The sequence below is a fragment of the Rhea americana genome, unplaced genomic scaffold, assembly GCF_003343005.1.
Source record: "Rhea americana isolate MKP2758 unplaced genomic scaffold, rheAme1 scaffold_9, whole genome shotgun sequence".
Taxonomy (NCBI): domain Eukaryota; kingdom Metazoa; phylum Chordata; class Aves; order Rheiformes; family Rheidae; genus Rhea; species Rhea americana.
Genome location: NW_028187088.1, coordinates 725,898 through 748,267, shown reverse-complemented (window position 1 = coordinate 748,267; position 22,370 = coordinate 725,898). Strand labels below are relative to the sequence as shown.

The following is a 22,370-nucleotide window of genomic DNA, read 5'->3' as shown; positions in this document are numbered from 1 at the left end:
AAATCTAAAGGAAAATAAAACAGCCAAATAAACTAAGCACATATTTCAGACAAAATATGTTTCCGAAAGTCTGTGATACCTAGCTTCAAAGTCTGAGATTTGTTTAAACGTACCTTCAGAATTCCCTGAGAAAGTTGTTTGTGTGGAACAAAATAAATTGCAGCATGCAGTTAGCCTATGCTTTCCTTACTTATATTTTTAGAGCAGTTTTTCCTGGATATTTCTTGGGRGAAGGGAGATCTTAGTTCTAAACGAATAGTAAGTTTCACTTAATACCACAGCTTAAGAAATGGTCTTGTTGTTCTTCCTTTTTATGATGTTAACATATGTTGTACTGTTTCTCAGTAGAATGGTTGTTCTGTTGTTCTCCTGATTAGGTTTGTGTAGGTTTTTGGATACAGTCTATGAAAGAGAGAGTTTGCATTGTATTTGGTACAGCAATTTCTCTCCAAAACTGATGTGCAATGGACTACTTTTTGAAAGTCATAATCATAGAACCTAAAGCCAGCACAGTAATGTTATAATTATATAATGACATAAATCATTGGCCATTATATACAGTTGTTTCTTGACCCCTGTGTAATACATTTCAACACAGGTTTTATGTATACCATTTTAACCAGTAGTGTGCAACCTCATTTTATTCTTTTGAATTGATATAATCAAAGAGTTTATGGCATAGGTATAATGGAATAGAGTGTAGCTGTGTGTAATGTACAATTTAAGTAGATATCTTTAGGTGTTTATACACTTGTGCACGTACCGATGCTTGATAATACAATGCAGATGTTTTAAACATCTTCTTCATAATGTATTTTTAGGATGGAAGAAACTTCACCACCAGGCTGTGGATTTTGCCATATACCATATGATGAGCTGAACATGCCGTTCCCTGCTCACCTCACATACTGTTACAACTGCAGGAAGCAAAAGGTTCCTGATGTCCTTTTCACTACAATTGATCTCCCTGTAGAAGCAATCGTTATTGGGAAGGGATGTCTTATTCAAGCAAGGTATCAGTATGTTTTCTTAGAAATATTTTGGAGATCTTTGAATGAATTTTTGTTGCTAAAATCCAGTTAGGTAGCAAATGTTACATTTTGATTTTTGGATTGCTAGAAGTTGAAGACAGTGCATTAGAAACTCTGCCTTTCATAGGGGCCAAAGTAGCTCAGTCAGGAGAGCATTAGACTGAAGATCTAAAGGTCCCTGGCTCAAGCCCAGGCTTCAACAAGGGGGGTCCTTGTCGAGGCAACCCTGTCTGACATGCTCTAGGTGACCTTGCTGGGGGAGAGGGGGGGGGTTGGACTAGGTGATCTCCAGAGGTCCCTTCCAACCTTACCGATTCTGTGATTCTCCTTCCACTGTGCCACTTCTGTTGATGAGCACATAGTAACTTTGATCCAGTTTTGTCTTTTTTTCTTCCCCCCCCCCTTTCTTTTCTCATGAAGACCTGTTGAAATTCCTGTATTTGTCTGCTTTGGAAAAAGAGATTTCATGCTTTATCTTGCTCTTTGGGGCTGCTAACATGGTCAGTTGTGGTTACTCTGTTGGAAGCTCAGTGAACTGTTCAACTCAGTTATGCTAATTCTGTATTGATGTCAATAACTGAACGTCATGTCCATAAAATTTTCAGCTATGTCCTGCTTATGCTCTGGTCCTTCATGAGTTTTGAAAAGGGAATACAAAGATTTGCAGTGGGAAGGATCGAACAGTTAGATATTCAGTCTGTATGCATGGCCAACTACATGGTAAATAACCAGTTGGGTGGTTGGGCTTAGAGGATTGTGGTTTATGGTTTGTAATCTACCTGGATGCCTGTGGTAAGTGGAGTACTGCAGGGGACTACAGTGGGGCCTATCTTGTGGCATATCCTGATCAGTGACTTTGAGGGGGTGATGGACTCTCATCCAGTCTGCTGATGATGCCAGACTGAGGGAGACCAATCAGTATGATACCTGTCCAGTCCTGTCTCCCTCTTAGGAAAAAAAGACATCAGTRAACCAGAGCAATTTCAGCAGGAGGCCACCAGTATTGTCAGAAGGTTGTAGGACAAAGATGAAGCAAGGGTCTTYACAGTAGTATGTGGTGAGAGGAAAAGATACAGTGGACATAAATTGAAACGAGAGGTTCAGACTGAATATAAGGAAAAACTTCTTCCCTGTGAGGCAATGGTGCAGGTTGCCCCAAGAGGCTGTACATTTTTCATCCTTGGTGTTTTAAACTGTTTTAAACTGGATAAAGCCCTGAGCAGCTTGTTCTGATGCCAGCTGGCCCTGCTCTGACCAGGAGGTTGGACTAGAAACCTCATGAGGTCCCTTCCAACATGAGTTTTCTTGTAATCCTATGATTATCACTCCCTGAGTTCTGCTTGAGGGGAAATACTGGAGCTACAGTAGGTGAGTTTTCTAGTCCTCCTATGGTATTTTCATTATTATTAAACTCTGCCCAGCATCACTATAGAAATTGTCTTTTAGTGTCACATGGCAGTGGCTGGTCTGTCTTTAGAGTGCTTGCTGATGTCAGTTTCTTTGAGGTGATTCCTCAAACGTTTTGCCACCAGTACCTGTGCTCCTCTAYCCACTGAATGAAAGAACCCACAGAAAAAAACCCTGAAGTCATAGCAAGAATAATTATTTTTTGAGATGGATTTGATAGGATTGAGGGAATTACTGCATTTTCTTGATCATGTGCTGAATTCTTTTACTATTTATTGTAAATTTGAATGTGAATTGTTCTTCCTTTGAAGAAACCATTGTCTGTTCATATTAGTAAAATTTATAATTGTCATTTGCTCTTTTTGAATGAAAACTTCTTCTTCAAAGAGARGAATCATTATACTGCTGCAGGGTTTAATTTCAGCTTACTGGACTAAACCATAGGAGTGGAATATGACTAACATAGAATCACAGAATGGGTAAGGTTGGAAGGGACCTCTGGAGATCATCTAGTCCAACCTCCCTGCTCAGCAGGGTCACCTAGAGCATGTTAGACAGGGTTGCCGTCCAGGTGGGCCTTGAAGGTCTCCAGAGAAGGAGACTCCACAACCTCTCTGGGCAACCTGGTCCAGGGCTCTGTCACTCTCACAGTGAAGAAATTCCCCCTCACGTTCAGGCAGAACTTCCTGTGCTTCAATTTCTGCCCATTGCCTCTTGTCCTGTCACACGGGGCAACATAATCTGGTCAGAGATGGAATTCCTATGTAGTTTTTGTACGTTAAAGATAAATATTTATAATAATGTCTGAGCTGTGAGGGCACTCAGGTTTCTTTTCTTTCTTTTCACTTTATTCTCTATTTTGCCTTAAATAAGTGTATTACTTAAAAGTTCTTAAAAGTTCTCCTAATAACTGTAATTTCAAGACTCTGCTTGTAACTAAAGCATGTAAAATGCATGCAGAAGCAGGTGAAATATATGTTTGCTTTTGGGGCCGTATTAGAAGAAAAGCTGAAATTACAAATTTTCAGATAAGAGAGTCTAGAAGAGTAGTTGTTAAGCTGCAAACTGTAAAGAAATAACGTTTTGTTTTTATATGTGCAGCAATCTTGAAGAATAAACACAGTTACTCCAGCTCAGTTGAACAGGGCAACTCATTGGAGTCACAGTATTATCTCCCAAAATCTGTTTTTACTTTGGCAGGAGTAAATAAATATCAAAGTTGGGAAGAGATTTGTTAAACGATTATCAGGGGACTTGCAAAGAAGTCTGGTTTGTCTTCAGTATTTGCTTTGACCAAAGCAAATAGTTGGGATAATTTTTTAACAGTTGCTGCTGTATGATAACCATCTGTTGAATGTTAAACATTTTTTGTTGTTAATTTAAATAGGCAGTGTTATATTTAAAATGAAGATCAGATCATATTTATTGAGGCTTACTGTTGATTTGCCTGTGAAGAATTTACAATTTACTACTTTTTTTTATGGCATTTTAAAATACTTTTTTTAAAAAACAAACGTTTGTGTTGTATTATGCAATGAGAATAAATCAAAATATTTTGTGATCACTTTCAATCTTCATCAGTCAGTTAAATCCTTTTATCTGCTAGTGTCATACTGTGTTTCGAATTGTTAGATTATGTCGTCTGAAGAAGAAAGCTCAAGCTGAAGCAAATGCAACATCTATCAGTAATCTCTTGCCATTTATGGAATATGAAGTACACACTCAACTGATGAATAAACTTAAGCTCAGAGGAATGAATGCTCTGTTTGGGCTGAGGATACAAATCACTGTGGGTGAAAATATGCTAATGGGCTTGGCAGTAAGTATTGTTTTAATCTTGGGATTCTTTTGCTTTCTTACAATATTTTTTCAGGTCATGAAGACAAATGTGGAAGTCGAGTAACTAGAGATACTAACATATTGTTTCAAGAGTAAGTGAAGTGATGGAAAAGAGTGAGATACCTAACTGTTGACAAAGCAGAAAAGGCTGTCTTTCAGCACTAGAAAAAGCTGGATCCCCTTGAAAACTCTATTAGAGGACAAGCTTATTAGAAAGGGGAAGGGGAGGAGGAAGTTTAAAATGACTTAATGACATATATTGTAGAAAAATGGTTATATTCTTTAAAGGTCCTGTTATAGAGATCTCTTTCTTAAGTTTCATTTCATTCTCATGAAAAATAAGATATTTTGTCAGCTGAGTTTCTCAGTAAATCTTCTGATTAATTGCCAATAAGAGACAGACCTGTTTCCTCTTTTTTGATGGCAGTGAAGAAATAAGTGATAGATTGAAGGTGTCCTAGAGAGAGATGTTTATTAAGAATATTTTATAACCTCATTCCGTCATGTGGGGTTAGAATAGTAAAGTATGCTGCTTTCTTTGTCAGTGAGTAAAATAGTGCTTGGGTAATATTGAGTGACTGCTTCTTGTCTGAACTGATTATCTTCTTTCTGTAAATATATGTTGGACTATCACAACTTCAGTGATACTCTAAATGGGTTGGACAAATCTTAAATCTGTGAAACCGTGAAACTGTTGCTTAACTGTGCAAAATATCCCAGAGCCAAGACCTGTAGCAATGTATTTCATTCTGAATTTGAAGCTAAATTTAGAACGTCTTAGAGAGCAGAGATTTTAATTAATATTTAACTGGAACTTTTGGGTAAGCTATGAGACTGATTCTAGAAAAGAGCCATGAGAAGGAGAGAGAGTTTTTTTTTGATTGTTAATTTTTTTTAAAAAATCATAGCATCTTGTACTGTTAAGTAAAGAAGAATTAATTTACCATGGCATAGATCAAGCTGCAAATACATGCATCATAATGTTCACTATAAGCACTTCTACGTGAAAATAGAAGAAGTACGTGCTAAAATTAGAGATATGAAGATGGTGAAAAATGTAGTGGTATTATTATTATTATTATTATTATTATTATTATTATTATTATTATTATTAAAGTCTGCAACAGGTGTGTATCTAGCAGCTTTGCCAACACCTGGTGGTATTCAGATTGCGGGGAAAACTCCAAATGATGGCACCTACGAACAGCATATATCTCACATGCAGAAAAAGATAAATGATACAATAGCAAAAAACAAGGAGCTTTATGAGATCAATCCTCCCGTAAGTAAAGCTTTTATATTCTTGAAAATAGTCAAACACATACGCTATGTATATGCATATACGCTTGAATTCTTACTGATTGAATCACTCAGAACATAGATTTTTTTTAAATGAAGTTAAATATACTTTTCACTATTTTCRTGAACTTATCTGGAATTCTCAGCTCTCTTCATCCACGAATGCAAGTGCTTCTCTATATTTGGATAATGTCCAAAATTGTTTACATTTGTTCCTCTAAAAAAATTACTTTGAGAATGGTCTGACTCTTGAGACTATAAGCTAATTGCTTATAACTCAAATGATTTATGAGCTATGTAGAGCAATTAATTTTGTTATCATACTGTTTTTAGGAGCTACCTGAAGAGATCATTGGGTCTCCCATTCCAGAGCCCAGACAACGTTCCAGGCTGTTAAGATCTCAGTCAGAAAGCTCTGATGAAGTTACAGAACTAGAYCTTTCACACGGGAAAAAGGATGCTTTTGTCTTGGAGGTGATGAATGTTTTCAGTACTTGTGTTCACGCTTCTCTTTTCCTAAAACATTTATAAAAAGCATAGAAAGGGTTTCTTTCTTATTTCCAAAACCAGTTTATAAACTATGTATAAGTGTTTCCATATTGTGTCGGTAGAAACTGATAAAAAGTAAGATGTTGCATTGCCTCTGTTTTTCCTCATTCTAATTACTTAAAGCATAGCTAATTTATGCCTAGGGACAATATCTGAAAAGACATTTCCCTGCTATTCACCAATAGCAGTATCTAGAATAATAATCTAGAATAATAAGCTGATAAAAAATGCTTTTCTATTTAGTTTTTAAAAAGCAACAGTTATGGCTGACTTAAGCCTTAAAATATATTTATATAAACATCAGACTTCTGTGTTGTCACATTTTACAGTTAGTGAAGAAAAAGCTTGTGTACTCTTCCCGTTTCAAAGCTCTTATTTGTAACACTTGGATATTCAGAATTATTTGTTCCTAGAACTGATAGGATTCAAAACACATGCAGGAAAATACATATATCAAGAGACCACATAAAAGAACACAAAGTTTTTTTGAATTTCAGCTGACATCTTTCAGTTATAAATAGACATCTTTCAGTTATTTATAAAATTATAAATTTTAAAACTTTAGAGGAGCATACCTTCCATTTCTTTCTACAACAACTAGGAAAAAAAGCAACAAATTTAGAAAAAGAACATAGATTTCTTTTACCTCTTTCTTCACTCAAATTCCAAGGCAAGATTTTAAGATTGTACCAGTTTCAAGGGATGGAGCAGTTACCAAAAGAAAGCTAGAGTTTTGATCTTATTCTTTTAGATAAAATTTTAAAAGACTTATCCTAGACTGAGAAAAAGAAAAGAAAGAACTGAATGAAATTACAGCCTGTAATTGCCTCATAAGGTACAGTTAAGACTTTCTCTTATTTTAAGTTCCACAAATCAGTATTTTCARAGATAATAATCTGGAAAGAAAGATTATTGATGAGTGAGAGAAAGAGAGCACTGTAATAGCAATTCATTTGAAAATGCAGTTGGGTAAGAGAGGGGACTAGGAAAAAAAATGTAGCTAGGAGAGGTTAGAATAATACTTTGAGTTTGGTTGATGCTTCTGTTTTTTGAGTAAATTCTTGGTCTCCAATGTATTGCAAGTATACTAGGACCAGAGAAAGCAAATTATGAAGTCCATAAAATAAACTTTGATAGTAGTTTACTCTTAAATTAAAAAGTAATGAGAGCTGTTTAAATTAACTAGTTATTGTGTCTGGTCTTAACAATAAAAAAATCATCTGTGCAGACTAGCAAGAGTTAAATTTTATCCTCAAAACAAACATGGTGAAAGATACTGTCTGACAAACAGCATTGAGATGGATGAGCCAATCAAAAGATGCTTCTGTAGATACAGAAGTTTTGAATGCCTCTGTCAAAAATAGTATGTTTTTCAAGGAATAAAAAAATGTGGGGACCACATTTACTGGGTTAAAAAAAAAAAAAAACGGTGTTGCAAGAGACTGTACAAGTTCTGAAAAAATCTGAGARAAACATGGGCCTAGCCTCCATATTGTTTCCAAAGTCTGATGAATAAGGGAGGGGTATCAGTAAAAAAACCAAAGCATACTACTTCAGTTTTATGTCAGATTGCCTTATAAAGAAGGTCGATACCTTCTACAGCTAATGAAGAACTGCGTTATATAAAGCAAGCAGAGGTTATTACTTGGTTTTGGGCAAGGGTCTCTCTCCCCACCCACACTTTTTAACAGTTTGGGAGAATGCTTGCTTTTCCTTCCTCCTTTTTCTCTTGTGGTATATGTGTTTGACAGTAGGGAAATTTTCACGTGGAAGGGAAAAGCCTAAGCGCACAGAAGAGAATACTTTAAACTCTAGTCAAGTTAGCAAACAAGACGATAAGATCGAAATAAGACCTGATATTTAAAAGATGAAGAACCCTGAATTTGCGGACCACGTTTACTGGTTTAAATCATGGGAATCGTCTGTTCCAGAATACATGTTCTTGTGTTTTGTTAATCTAGTTTCAGTTATAGATGAAAGGATTTTTCATCTATGGAAGTGATCAACTAATATAACCACTTACTACTGCTATCTCTTAAAAAAAAATGATACAAAAATGTTGGAAGGTAGAGATGAATTTGGATCTCTTACAGATCAGTAAAACAAAATGAACCTAGAGGTACATATACAGAAATAATTGCAAAAGGTACTAGGGCAGATATACTCTTAGTCTGATCTAAAATAACAAAAGTTTTAAAGATTGGATTGGGGTAGATAYCCTGTAAATAGGAAAAGCTAATAACCCTCCAAATTTGCTTTTTTCCATTTGATTTCTGTTGTTTATACTAAACAAGGGTTTAAAGTTCAGGAAAGATTTTTGTCTGTCACTGTAAGAAGTGAGGATGATCCAGTCAGTATAATACACACCTTGTGAGAGCTCTAGTAGCCGAAGGCACTTAGTTGAAAAAAGTTACAGTTGTGCAAAACCTTGTTCAGCATTTTAGGTTGTTAAAAAATTATAATGATAAAAAGAGAACTTTATTGTGTGCAGTTCCTGTATGTTCTGTGCATGTTGCTTTATTTTTGTTTTAATTAAGGGACTGTTTTTTTTTTTTTTTTTTTTCTTCCTCCAAGTGGTAAGCATGCGGTAATTCAAAGGAAATAATTTAGGCAGTTAGGTAGGATACAGAAATCTGGTTAATAGAACCCATTTTTAAAATCTTGACTTTGCTACTGGATCGCTTGATAACATAAATTTTAAAATATTTCTGAGACTTAACTAGAACAATAGTATGATCTTTTGCCAATTAATATTTTTCCCAGATCGATGATACAGATGCAATGGAAGATGTACATTCTCTATTGACGGATGTTCCACCACCYTCAGGTATAAATAAAAACTTCTTTGTGCTGATTTATATGGTAGTCTCTAAACTTTCCTGTTTACAACATACTGGGCAGAATAGAACTGTAAAATGCTGTATTTAAGAGTCACAGTAAAAATTTTCTTATAGTGTTTAATTTATCAAATGAACCTCTGGAAAAACAAGTTCTTAAGACTTTTAAGGCGATTGTTGCTTATTGAAAACTAGGGCAATAAAAGAATTTGGGTGACATGTAGTTTTGTGATTTGTACTGCTGTTGCAAATTTGTTGTTACTTCATATAGGTATAACAAGTTAAAACAATTGGATTTCAAAATGAGATGGAGTTCTTAAATCACCTGCAGCATTTTCATTCCAAGTCAGTATTGGTCATATGTTACATTCTTGCTTGCTACAGAATAATTTCTTCAACATTTTATAGATTCATAAAAACAGTGTTGCAACTTGAGAACACAAAACAGATTAATAAGTAGATTTTCAAAATTCAGTAGACAGACTTGAAATTAATATCTTTTTGCTTTGACACRATACAAAAGTTAGGGCTGTATCATTGGCAATAGAATTTTGTAAGGTGTGCGTTTGGTTGTCTGCATTTAACAATTATTTAAGAGCCCAACGTAGGGGAGTACTGAGGTCAAAGCACAGGTCCCTCTCACTCAATGTCTRCTAGCTGATAGGTATCAGGTGAGAATGCTTATTGCMTTTTTTTAAAAAGGACGACACAAACTTGAYTGCTCAGGATCTCTCCTAACAGCTCATAGTTCAGCAGTGTCCTGAAAGAAAGGTGTCGTCTTTGTAMATAATAGCCTTTGTCAAACTTTTTTTGTGCATTTCTCAGTTTGTGTTTTGAACCCATCTGTGGTTTTAGTGTTTGTAGAGTATTGCATCAGGACTTGTTCCTACATAAGAAACACATCAGCCACTAGCTTACTTTGTTTTGTATTTCCACTTCTTATCTTGGGAAGAACAGTGAACATTTGTTCCATGTCAGTCTTTTTTATATTATCTATTGCTAACACCAAATCTTTTATTCCTCATTGATTATCGTCAACAAGGAGCCTGTCACTGTATATGTGATGTTATGGTTTTCTGCATGCATCACTTTATCTATATTGAACTTCATCAATTTGTTTTTCATGCCGTAATTTAATACCATCAGCAAACAGTCAGCTAATTTTATCCTCTTTTCCACATAAACTAGGAATATCTTTAAGCATACAGACCTAAGTTCCACTGTGAAAACTGACCATTTATTCTTGATCYCTGTTTACAGTCTTTTAATCGATTATATATCCATTCAGTGTCATCTATTCAACCCTTTGGTACATTAGTTTTTATCCTGGAGTCCTGGGTGAAGGTTCTTGTCAGGATGTCAAAGTAGATTATATCACATACCTTTTATCTACGTACTTGTTGATTTCTTCAGAGAACTCCAGTAGGTGTGTGAGCACTGATTGCTTTTTATAGAAGTATCACTCCTCCACTCCTCTGCAGTGTGCTCTTTCTCAATCTGCCCACTAATTCCATTTTCTAGAATAGCTTCTATAGACCAGTGGTACTGATTTGTGCACTGGGCAAATTARTCGATCTGAGTTACTTAAAACCACCTCACTGCCAGAGGATTAGAAGCTCCTATTTCCTAGTGGGGAGGTAGTTTTAAGAGTTCAGTGCCACTTAGTTAGCTATTTCATCTTTGCATTTCCTGATGTTTATATGTATCTAAATACTTATTTGTTATTCTGTCTTTTTTAAGTAACATCATTTTCAGACACRTTTACTTAAGACTGATTCTCTGATGAAAATAAACAGGGGACTGTTTTTTCCACCATTGTGGGAACCTCTACTATCATGGTGAATAGATGCAAAAATTGCAGATTTTCTGTTGTCAGAAAATATGGATTTCTTTTGTATGTTATATTGTATTCTTCAGGTGCTGTATTTTCTAGAATGTTGGTCTATTTTATTTTTTTATTAACATATGTGGAAAAATATTTGCAAAATTTCCAGGGAGGGTTACATACACTTTTTTWAAAAGTTTTTTGATATTCAATGTTCAACATAAATTTCCACAAATATTTTCTTCACAGGTTTTTACAGTTGTAACACAGAAATTATGCCTGGTATAAATAACTGGACTTCTGATATTCAAGTAAGGTTATTTAGAGAAAATAAAAGCCTTTTTTTTTTTTTTTTTCCCAAATTCTGTTGAACTAGTCTGTAGCAATTTCAATAGATACTGGAGATGCTGGGTTTGAAAGATAAAGAGGATACTATATTGTGATAGAAATATAAGTAGCACTTTAGTTTAAAAAAATTTTTTGAGGGGCTGTTCCTTTGTGTTTTTAAATGCTGTTCTATAACATAGAACTTTACAAGAATATGAAAATTACAAAATAATTACAATAAATATGAATTTTAAATTGTCAGGCATTTTTAAGAGCCTAGCTAGATTTTAGAGCCTCTTAAAAGAAGCAGATTATTGAATTAGTTACTTGGTATGAGATGATGAATATGATTGCATTAATATGTTAAGATAAATAAGAAAAAGTCAACTGGAGGAAACAAATTCCCTTTATTATAAAGTTTTCAACATTTCAGTCAGGCTTGTACAACACAATACAGTGTCATATAGAGAGAGTCAAAACCGATAGGTGTGAGCTTCATTGGCGCTGTGCAGTAGCAGGCTGTGCAGAGGTACAACGGGTCTGAAAACAGTATGACCTGCATCAGTGCAGCATGCTCTTTAGTTGATTGGATCGCTTCTGTATCTGTATATGACACTCCGTTGATGTCTACATTATTGTATACAACTTAGATTTTGTTACTGCTGTTGAAATCATGTATAGATGTAGCAGGATAGAATGACTCCTTTATGAGGCATATAAAAGGAAATAGAGTATTTCATGTGAGCTTAATCACCTTTTCATATATCCATATACACTAATTCATAGACATTCTTTGGATGTTTCCTTTTATTTGCAAATTCTCCTGAGTGATCAGTGTTGTATTTGACTGTTACTACAGTTTTCTTTTTTCTTTCCGTCTCTCTCATTTTTCTTAACCAGGTTATGAGTTACTTATCTTCTTTATGAACTTGTTTCGTTTGTTTCTGTAACATGCAGAAGTATTTTGGGGGAAAAAAAATGTGTGTTTGTTTTAATTCAGATGTTCACAGCAGTAAGAGTATCCAGATTAAGCAACATAAACCTGACAAACCAAACACTTAATAAGAACTTTAATGATCTCTGTGAGAATCTGTTGAAGGTAAGAGTCTTTCTTTACATATTTTAAATCATTCAAATGGAAGCAAAGTCAAATCAGACTTTACTGAAAATAACATTTGCTTCATAATTACTTCTCAGAATTAGACTTTACTTTGCACTATGTCTGTAAACTGCTCTGAAGATAGATTCAGATTAATGTATTAAAAATTTCCAAAGCTTTTTGAATCAGAATGAGTCCATTTACTGGTAGTGCAGTCTAGAAACAGCAATAAAAAGACCACTGCACAGAGTAGATTACATTTCGCTATGGATTCTTATGCCTCTAATTCTTTTTTGAGAGATACTATCATGGTTAGATGATGCCTTATATTATGAAAAAAATTCTGCTCTTTAATTTCTCTGAAATAACCCATACATTTCTTAGAATAACAGAAATAATGTCTTCTCTTCAACAGAGCTTATATTTTAAACTACGATCTATGATTCCCTGCTGCCTTTGTCATGTAAATTTTACAGTTGCTCTTCCAGAGGATGAATTAGTTCAGGTAATTCTGTCTTTCAGCATGCAGATGTGCTAGTTTGGCCTTTAATTAACATTTGGTGTTGTGAGGAAACTGGGATTGTGTTACTAGTATGTCTGGTGAATTCTGAAGAAAACCTTAAGGCTGTGATGTTCAATGAGGAAAAAGGGTAACTTGTTGCGTTACCAATTTTGAGACTCATGGGACTACATGGTACTAAGGGACACAGTGCTCCTGAAATGGCCATTGCATTAATAAGGCATGAAACTAAAAGACTAGACACCTATAAAGAATTTGCCACATATTTGGTGTATGAGGGAGAAAAATTACATGTGCAATATATTAGAATATAATATATACACCACAATACAGCACACCAGATTCTAGGAATGATACCATCGTAACTATCTGAATTTTTCTTTCTGTTTCAAAGGGATGCAGTGTACTTTCTGATTTTTATTTARAATGTTTTCTGTACAAATAAAGCATTATTTTTGTGTGATCAGTTAAAAAAAATCTTTATTTATCTGTCTTACAGATATAGTGAGAAATATTTTTTTATTTGGTCATTACACAAAGAAAATAAGAATTGATGAACAAAATCATAAACTTGGGACCAAACACTGTCAGGTGTATATTTTAACAACGGACCTTTGTATTAGCTACTATGCTCTGCTATGAAGAATTTTTAATATTTCTACTTAGTTTATTTCCATTACTTTTCTGTAGAAAATCTTGGTTTTTGCAAAAATCTTTTTAAACGTTGCACAAAAAAAAATCCATTTGAATTAATAGGGCATATATTTCTTACTTACAGATCACAGTCACAGCTGTTGCAATTACATTTGACAAAAATCAAGCATTACAAGCTAATAAAGCCCCTACAGAAAAGTCACAGCAAAGAGGTAAATGTAGTGAGGCATGTAAAGTGACGATAGAGAATRTGTTTGTATATATATGTGTGTGTGTGTGTGTGTGTGTATTTTTATATATAAATATATATRTTATATATATATAKAGAGAGAGAGCCTAATGATTCTATGTTTTAATTTCAGTTAAATATAGAAGTTCTGTAAAATCATAGACTCATAGCAGAGTTAGATAAGGTTTTCAGAGTTCATGTGTATCCTGAAGCACAATCACTTAAACCTGTATGTGCTTGTACTTGAATAACTTAAAGTAACATGAAAGAGGTGCTTGATATTTCGTTATTCCACTATCTTTCCTTGAATATTTTTCTCTAAAGACTTAATAGCATGACAGATGACCACATTTTCACTTTATTTTGAAACACAGTGTAGTCATTAGAGAATACTTGTGCTTATAAGTAGCACATTCTGCGCTTACTTCAGGAAGGTAGGAAATAAATTTTTTTATAATACAGAAAAGCCCCCAAAAACTTAAGTAGGTCAATTGTATTTTTGGAGCTCAGTGAAACATACTGCAGTGTGGGAGGAACAGAAGAGACTACTGCAATCTGTGTATGTTATCCTACTAACAAAGCACCATCTTGTGCTAGAAAAGTATGTATGTAATCTGCACATCTGAAAGGAATTTAGACAATTAGAGTTTGGAAAATACTCCATTCTAGAGAATGGGATCAAGTAGTAGAGCTTAGAGTAATGTGCTTCTAAAATATTGGTTACGTCTTACCCTGTCCAGTAGTAGCAACAAATTGTTTTCTCTGATGTGAAATAAATCAAGTCTTACTTTGCACTTTAACACAAGTTAACTTGGATCTGACTGGAGAGTCAAACGTAAACTACATGAGTCGGCTTAGTATTTTTTTAAAAGGTATTAAATCAAATCCTATTAAGTGGAACACAGGTCTGTTCAACTAATTTTGTAGCTGGATTTGTGGTTAGACGTCTGACTAACATAGTTCATACAGAACTATGTCACTATATGCTTACGCTGAATAAATCTGTTCCAGTCRGACATGTCTAAATTAAATCCGCAGTGCTTGTTATTATTAGCAGATCTTGTATTGGGAACTAATCATCAATGTGGTGTATTTTCTTGGTTGAAGCATCTACAGACAATGAAGAACAGCTACAATTTCCATTGGAACTTTGCTCCGATCCTCTTGCTTCTCAACCATTCTCTCCAGCTAAAGGTTGGTCAAACGAAAGAACATTGAGCTCTGTTCTTCACCAGTTTTGAGTATTGCTCTTTCGTTGTTACAGTAGCTTTAAAATATCTGTACTTCCGTATGGGTTAGTATTCTGTGCTACCTTAAGCGTAATGAAAATGGTGTACAAATCAAAATTTTCAGGAGTTAAGTAAGAGAGGTTGGCTAACCTTTCTCTTCTCTTGCAAGTTCTCTGTGGTTCTCTTACCTGGCAAAATGGCTAGTGATAAAGGAAATTTAGTAAGTGTTGGTTATTGAAAATTCTCTTTACTGAATGGTTAAAGAGCTCCCTCTTTTGCTGATTAAATGAATTCTATTAAAGGAAGGTTTCTACCATATTTACTTGTATTTTCAGGGGTCAGTTAATTTTGGTAATAATATTCTCATTGTTTTGTAGTTACTTATTTTATGTATTTGTGTGTATTTAATTTTTAAATGATCATGCTATCACAGTGTTAACCTTTCAGTTTTTGAAAAGGTCTATAAAATCTAACCAAGATAAACTTGCCCTTTATTTTGACTACCGGAGAAGACTGCTTTTTACAGTAAGGATGCTTCAGAACTTATATCCTCTCTTTTATTGAGGCAGAGAGTATTTGATTTTGAAGTCCTGGAGTCAAGTATTCGGTGTTCTACAATTATGCTGTAATATTGAAATTGGGTATTTAGTATGCAAAAAGGGAACATGTTCATTAATGTTACAGCAAATTCTATTGTTACAGCAAATTCTGTTGTTATTCCCCTCTATAGCTGTCTTTCTGCTTTTGTTTTCTTCAAGTCTTGTGGTTATGGTTGAGAAAGTTGTAAAGCATTTTGTTACTTAAATAGCAGCAAGAAACTAGTCTTCAAAAGTTATGTGTTAGTTTAACATTTGGTTCAGTCTTAGTTCTGTATAAAATGAAGAATCCATACATTTCTGTAAAATCTTCAAAATGAGGTGCTTTATGGGCTTCAGTTATTTTATTTAGAATTGTCAATAAAAATTTCAGTCTCATTTGTCTGCACGTAAGAGAGCCTTTTCACTATACTATTTGTATAATAGATACTGACCAGTAGAGGGTAGCCTGTTCATATATATATATATCACTTTTCCCAGATTTCTTCTCATTTCTTGCTGTATTGTACATCACTGGAGGCTTTCAGCTAGCTAATTATTTTACCAGTCATTTCTTCAAAAGTACACACTGAGGCTTCAATGTAGTTATAGTTAGGTAGCAGATTGTTTAATCTATTGATCTCCTTATTTTACTTAATTTCTGTAAGGTTRCTACCTTTTAAATGTACACAACCTTGTACTGTAATGAGTTTTAGTTAACAAATTGTTATTACCATATCTGAGGTGAAAATGTGAAAGGTTAATACTCAATTGTTTTTAATTTCTATATATAATCTCATTTTAAAATCATGTACTAAGGAAAGAGGGAAAAATAGATGGGAAAGCATGTTTTTATCTACTCAATTTATTAAAAACCTGTTGTAAATGTAAGATTCTTAGGACTGGTATTTTTTTGTTTGATGAATTCTTTGGTTTGTTTTTCTGCTCCCATTTTTGCATTTGGCAGCACTTTATGTATCTGATTTCACTGTTAAGCGTGTGCTTATCTTGTTCAATACTGCTGTGAAAGGGCATCATACCCACATGCTGGTGTGGAGAAGCTGAAGTATTTTATAGATGCTGCATGTTACTATGTGACCTGAGCTTGTGTCTTAGGAGCCTGAAGAATGAGCGTCTTTTTCAGGAGTCTTGCTCACATCTTGTGGCATACGAGTTGTGCAGTCCTGTTCTGTTCCTTTTTCAGAATTTTTTTTTTTTTTTTTTTTTTTTTGTTTTTTTGAGAAGTGGAAATCTAACAGTGGGATGAAGTTTTGGTTTTTGTTTTTTGGTAGCAGTCTGGAGGAGAACTTCTAGAATCTCCTTTTTCTTTCTTATATGTCTGTAAATTGTCAGGGTCCTGAGGAAGGCTAGAAAGTTTAAAGGATTTTTGCATACCCTAAGACACTACTGTAAGAACTGAGAATGTAAGTTGGGGGGGGGTTTATGCTTACTACACCCATTGAAGTTGTGGCCAGGAGGCAGGTATGTGAGAAGAGGAAGATAAATTTTGCTTTACTTCCTGGTTCCTTGTATTTTCCTTACAGCAAAAAGGCTTTTCAAAACACTTTCAAAGGAATAGAAAACTTAAAAATAGATTACATTTGCACACTGTAGTATTCAAATGAGACTTGTAAGTAGTACWGAGATATATGTAATTAAATAAAACTACTATTGAACACTATTGAATTTGATAGTTTATTGATATTGTTACTGTATAGTGTGTGTATATCTATACACACACTATAATATATACTGTATCCTAATATGTAATATAGTATATACTATTGCATATACTTCTCCAATTAGTACACTGTATTCTTAAACTATGATATTCTATCATAAATTCTTAAGTTTGATGGTACTTAACAGTAGAATGTTAGTTGCATGTTCCAGGTATAGATAGGAAGACAGGGAGAAAATTGTAACATACTGTTGGCATCTTAGTGTCTGACATGACTGTAATACAAGCAGAAAGTAGAGGGGTAAACTGGTCCATCCAAATGGACTGTTTGTAGTTGAGTCTGCCTTAGTGAGCAGACTTTCCTCCTCTCACCTAAAATATTTATAAGGCCATCTGTAATCAGAGGAGAACTCTTCTTGTATGTGTAAATAAGTATAGAATAAAAGATAAATATGGTGAGAAACATTGGATGTCTCCTAATAGCCTGTAAAATATTCTTAATTGTTTTTGGTGTTAGGGCAAGCTTGTATGCCATAAAATGTTTTTTGCTCTGCTGCTAATTTCAAATTATACAGAGGATGAACCAGAAAATGTGTGAAACCAGATGCAAGTGCAATAAAATCACTTAGCATAATAGGTAAACTATTAAAAACAACTTTAATCCTRGAGGTCAAGGTCTGCGTATGTAAAAGAAAGCTAGGAGGTGGGAGATAGGGCAGAGAAGGGAACAAGGAGTGAACAAGAGCCTACTGAATTAATAGCAGAAATCAATAAGAAACTACAGTGTAGGTGAACCATCTAGTGAAATACAGTGACAATCAGAGAGCAGCAAGACTATTAAAAGGCATGATGTTCAAGGGCATGAAACCCTGGGAAATGTATTGGAAGATTCTAGAGTTAATGAGAGCAGGGACGCCTCCAACAAAATAGATGACTAGACTCAGAGTGACGTTTTCCATTCTTGTTACTTCTGTTTATAGTTAAAAGAATAATGAACATMTATTAAGCGTCAGTTTCAAATAATTGACTAGTGGCGTTTTAAGGAGTATGATAATTCTGTAAAGATTTTTAGTGTTTGGAGGGTTGTTAACCATTGCAACTTCATCAGAAAGTATATTTTCCATGCTACTGATTGGTTAGAAAATTAACTTATTTCTGCTAAGACATGAATCATTTGTGAAAAGAAGTGTTCTCCTTGTAAAGATCTCTCAGTGGAGAAAGGAGAGAAAGGAGACTGCAAATTGGTGTTAGCAGTAAATTCTGAATCACTTTTTAAAAATTACTTGATCCCACAATTATTATAAAGAGACTGCTCTGACATCCAGTGTGTCACTTGGTTTTGTTGGAACTCCATGTTAATATGGCAGCTGTCAGAGGTGATGAAATAGAAAACAAGGATTTAAAAATAAACTTTGCTTTTTATTCGGTGAAATATCCTCATTTTAATCTTATTTGTATCTTTTCCACAAGAAAATCTAACAAAATACTCACTTAAAACATCATGAAAGAAGCTGAATTAAAGACTTTTTCAGTGTTAAAAAGAGGCCTGTGAAATATCTGTACCATACTTCTTAAAGGTGGGTCTACTTCTAATTTTTATGGAGTAGGTTGGTAAGCAGTCTTGGGCTGGAGCAGAAGGTGGCTTTTCTTTACAATGTTAAGCTTCTTCAGGGTTAACTGTTAGGAATCATTACTATTTCACTTTTGTGTCACCATTCTTCCAAAAGCATAAATGTAAATGCTGATATGTAGAGTCAAGCCCATTTAACTACTGATATATAGATCTCTCTCCTGGGAGCTTCCCTGCTTTTCCACTTTCCCACATCCTTTACATCAAGGATATGGCCTCATTTCCATCATTTGTCCTAGCGTATGTCAAACAAGTGAAATAACTTCAGCAGTGGCACTCACTGAAAGCATGCATATACTCAGCAAAATCTCCCAGAAAATGGAAACAACAGGCTGTTTCTTCTTCATGCATTTTGAAGTTATTCTAACATTAATATTTTTATCTCTAGTTTAACTGACTCAGAGCAGGTTTGAGGTTAAATTTTACTTTAAATATCATTTATAGATATTGATAATACCAAATAATTTTCAAAATTCAAGTTTTTAACTGTGAAATGAAAGAAGCTAGCATTATTATGGGTGGCTTCATCTTTTTTGCACGCTCTGATGGCAAGTTTCAAGAAGAATAATCTTCAACTTCTACTTTTTCCCACTGTATGTTAAAGACTATTACTGCATTTTAAGCCTAGATGATGTAATCCATTTTTTTTAAGTAGCAGATTAAATTTAAGTAGCAGTAACAAGTCAAAAGTATTTTTTTCCTCTTATTAAATTACTGCAGTGTGTTTACTTTTCATGTTTGCAGATAGCCTTAGAACTCCAAAAGCAAGGAGGCTTATACCAGCAAAGAATCATTGTTAGCACTTTTCTCAGCTGGTAGTAATTTTAGAGGCCTTAGAGTAAGTTAAGGGTATGCTCATTTATTCAGACTCGAGAAACCAGATAGCGATGCTAATCATGCTCTAATTGCAGTTAGTAATAAAGCCAAGTTTTCTGAGGACTGCTGAGAACTAACAGGTTAATAATTCACTGAGTGGGATTTATGTGAGCAAAAGTGCTTACTTATTTCTGATCTAGTTGTCTTGATTCCTGTTATAGCCAATGGAGAGAAATACATGTTGCTCGGACATAGTATAGCTTATCCTACAAGAAACATTAATCTTAGGATCAGATGTATTGCGCCCTAGAAGTCTCTCTCCCCTCATAAAGGGGGCAAGAATGAGTTGATATCTAAAGTTGGATGGGGAAAATCCATCCTCTGTTTCATAGAGACTCAGCATGTTTGCCTATCTTCAAGACCCAAGTAGGAAAAGTGGTTTCCCACTCAATCAATTTTTGTTACACCCCGTCATTGTGAGTAGGATCTTATGTTCACTGCTTCTCAATTTTTACCATGATAAGTAGTCTAAGTTCTGATCATTTTGAAAGTCTAATCTGTTATCATCCTAGAGCATAGAAAAAGTAATTTTTTTAAGGTTAAATAGTAACTCATGGCACAATAGAACCTTCATTTATTTTTGCATTAAAATAGTATTTTTAAGAATTACTAAAAGGTGAAAAGCCAAAAGTCAGATTGAGACCCAGTTTCTGTAACTGCATGGTATAGTAACAGACCATAAATGCATCTTTCTCATGCTAACTATCAGAATAGTGGGAAGAACAGTCTTCATAGAGCCATTATTTCTAGTGACTTTAATTGTCTGCTGTCAGAGATGATGACAGTAAATACCCTATTGTAAGTGAGATGGCTGTATATGCTTGTGTGTTGCTTGGTTGTATGCTTTTGAGTGTAGAATTGGAAAGTGTGCTAAGACGAGCGTAGACTTGATGGTGGGTGGTACTTATAAAAAGAAGGATAATTAGAAGCCTGATTTATGATTTTGGTCTTGCTCTTTCTTCCTGTTTTCAGAATAGCTAAGTTGAGAGCTTATCTGTTGCTTTGTGTTCAAAGGGAAATCATAATTAAGCTCAATTTTTTCCTCGCTTCCTGAAAATCTTTGTTTTTGGTAATGGATGGGAGTTTTGTGTGTGTGTGTGTGTGTGTGTGTGATTTAATTATTTCAACTGTGTTTTTCTTTTTTTCTTTTTTTTTTGGCCTTCTGGAACATACAATCTTAGTCACCTAGCTCCCATTTAAAAAGAAAAAAAGTTTAAATCAAATTAATTCAATATAAAAGTCTTAATTTGGTGTAGCATGCATTTCACTCTTTTTGCCTCTATAGTTACTGGTCCCCAGTGTGTGTCTCTTCTGTGTTTTGTATTCATTGTCTAGTCTCATATCTTGGGATGGTCATTAACCATCTCAGTTGCACTAATTATACATACACACACACACGATATATATAGTGTGTGAATACATATGTTTGTATATAGAGTGTGCATATATGATAATTTATATATGTATGTATATATAAATTACAGATTTTTTTTTCCCCAGTCCCGTTGAAACATACTGTGTAAAGTACACATTAGGTTTTTTGAGCTCCTTGTTAATTGTATCGTACTACTTTTACAGTTGTATTTAATTATCCGGATATTCTTCAGTCATAGTTATTTTTTTAAACCAGCCTATTCTAAGTGGTATCTTAAATGCTTTAGAGAACTCTGTAGTAGCAAATGATCTCATTTTGATTTGCAAGACAAGATATAGTAAAGTTAATTTATACCAATTTATAATGTGCTACCAAGTTAGATTACTTAGTGTAATATATGCAGAAGAATTTCTTCTGATATTTTACTCTCTAAAATTGTTTATAAGAAGAAAACTGTTGCTACATACTACCAAACTCTACAATTAATCATGCTTGTACACTGCCTGAGTGGAACTCATTTTGTCTTATTAGAGGTCCTGGAGGGTGCAAGTTCCCACACAGGTATTCCTGCTGCACAGAGAGGTGAGTTAACCTAATTTAGCCATATGCCAGAACAGAATGAGCATTCTTGGGATATTGGTATACTCTTTTTGGATGTGTCTTAATCCAGGAAGTGTTTACTAGTTAACTGAGAATGCATGCTCTTACGTGGCTTATTGATATTGTGATATTTTGATATTTTTTTAATTGCAAAATTCAGGTTTGTTAATAATAAGTGTGTCTCTGTCAGATAATAGTGTTATCACTTTATCTGCCAGAAAATCAATTTCTTGAGAGAGAGCTTTTTTGCTTTTAGTATCTTGTCTTAAATTGAAGATAGCATGTGTTCCTTTTGTTTCTTCAGGATAATGAAGAAATGGTGTTTTCAAACCTTTTTTTTTTTTTTAAGATATGCAAACACCCCTGCAACTAAAAAGTCATAGCAGAAACAATTCTAGTTTTCATTGTCATTATAATTTGAGGCTTAGGTGTGGGAGAAGTTGGGGGAAAGAAAGTGATATTTTTTTAAGGAAAATACTTCCCCAATAAAACTAAGGTGTTGTTTCAGCTTGTGACCCTTATCCTGATCCCCCAAACTTTTTTTGGTGATTAGTTATTGATAACAGTGGTTAGGAGGTTTAATTCATGGTCTGCAGCTCTTTATGAAAAAAAAGAATAGCAGTGCAAAATAAAATAAAACAAGGCGTAAATAAACTTACAGAAACCAGAATTTAATATCTAAAATCAGACTTAAAAAAAAATAGCATAAGGTGTTAATGACTGTGTTTTTTCAGTGATGAAGTCCCAGTCAGGTTCACAGATGTGACACCACTTTGGACAAGTGTCCA

At 34.3% G+C, this 22,370-nt stretch overlaps 1 protein-coding gene across 9 annotated transcripts in view; it reads left to right on the top strand.

The window, feature by feature from the left end:
- Window positions 1-22,370, top strand: part of C2CD5 (C2 calcium dependent domain containing 5) — a 75,095-nt gene that overhangs the window by 46,875 nt on the left and 5,850 nt on the right. For all 9 annotated transcript variants that reach the window (XM_085324140.1, XM_085324139.1, XM_085324136.1 and 6 more), the window contains 11 exons: window positions 822-1,013; window positions 4,071-4,257; window positions 5,395-5,559; window positions 5,910-6,050; window positions 8,889-8,952; window positions 11,037-11,098; window positions 12,115-12,213; window positions 12,629-12,718; window positions 13,512-13,599; window positions 14,724-14,810; window positions 21,514-21,564. In XM_085324140.1, coding sequence (XP_085180266.1) covers window positions 822-1,013; window positions 4,071-4,257; window positions 5,395-5,559; window positions 5,910-6,050; window positions 8,889-8,952; window positions 11,037-11,098; window positions 12,115-12,213; window positions 12,629-12,718; window positions 13,512-13,599; window positions 14,724-14,810; window positions 21,514-21,564 — 1,226 coding nt within the window. The remainder of the gene's footprint in view (window positions 1-821; window positions 1,014-4,070; window positions 4,258-5,394; window positions 5,560-5,909; window positions 6,051-8,888; window positions 8,953-11,036; window positions 11,099-12,114; window positions 12,214-12,628; window positions 12,719-13,511; window positions 13,600-14,723; window positions 14,811-21,513; window positions 21,565-22,370) is intronic.